Source organism: Frankliniella occidentalis, unplaced genomic scaffold (assembly GCF_000697945.3).
Source record: "Frankliniella occidentalis isolate FOCC.00 unplaced genomic scaffold, Focc_3.1 Scaffold43, whole genome shotgun sequence".
NCBI lineage: Eukaryota > Metazoa > Arthropoda > Insecta > Thysanoptera > Thripidae > Frankliniella > Frankliniella occidentalis.
In genome coordinates this window covers 839531-840321 of record NW_026267173.1, presented here as the reverse complement: position 1 = coordinate 840321, position 791 = coordinate 839531, and the positions used below count along the sequence as shown (strand labels likewise).

Below are 791 nucleotides of genomic sequence, written 5' to 3'. Positions count from 1 at the left end.
GATGGCACGCGAGTCATCGGGAGGCGAAATAGAGGAGGTATGAAAGACGGGGAGAGGGGGGGGGAGCGATTTGAAGCTATTTCCCCCCTCTCACTCTCACACGCACAAACACATGAAGCGGGGAGCGGGGGGCACGGTCTTCATGGAAGTCACTGACATGAGTCGGGCCGGCCGGCCAATCGGGCGTCCTCCTGCGTCCTCCCACCGGTCAGGGGCGGGGCGGGGGCCGCCGGGGCTCGCCTGCCCCCGCCCCGCCCGAAGGCGTCCGGCAGGACTTATTTCGAGCGGTCGAAGAGACTCGCTTTTGCCTCGCCTGCTTGCCAGGATTATTTTCTCTGCCTTTGTTAGAGTGCGCCGCTCGCCGCCGCCGCAACAGCAGGCCTCCAGGCCTGGAGCGACAGCGAGCAGGGGCAGGGACTTGTGGACGAGGAGGAGGGTGGTGTGGTGGTGGAGGAGGTGGAGGAGGAGGAGGACGGATGCGGGGCGGAGGAGGCCCGCCTGCGAGGCTGCTGCAACTCCCTGCTCTGCGATGGCTGGACGGCACACACTCTGTTGCCATGGTGACATTGTGTGGATTGTGGTGGATGGACCTGAATCAGCCAACGACGACGCTTCGCATCGCGTCGCATCTCGCGTGAAGTACTCACCAGCAGGCCCGTCTCCACGTTGGGCAGCAGCGTTAGTCTACTGCCGTTCACAATTTGGTGGTCTAATAAAGTTCCTCCGGACAGTTGCCTGCAACAGAAAAAGAAAAACACGCGTTAATCCAACCTGCTTTTAATATGAAAAAT

General features: G+C 61.3%; 1 protein-coding gene across 1 annotated transcript in view; it reads right to left on the bottom strand.

Moving 5' to 3' along the window:
• LOC113208854 (midnolin) overlaps positions 1-791 on the bottom strand; it is a 59942-nt gene that overhangs the window by 21876 nt on the left and 37275 nt on the right. Inside the window, exon 2 of the mRNA XM_052266818.1 lies at positions 648-735. Within this exon, the coding sequence (XP_052122778.1) occupies positions 648-735 (88 nt within the window). The remainder of the gene's footprint in view (positions 1-647; positions 736-791) is intronic.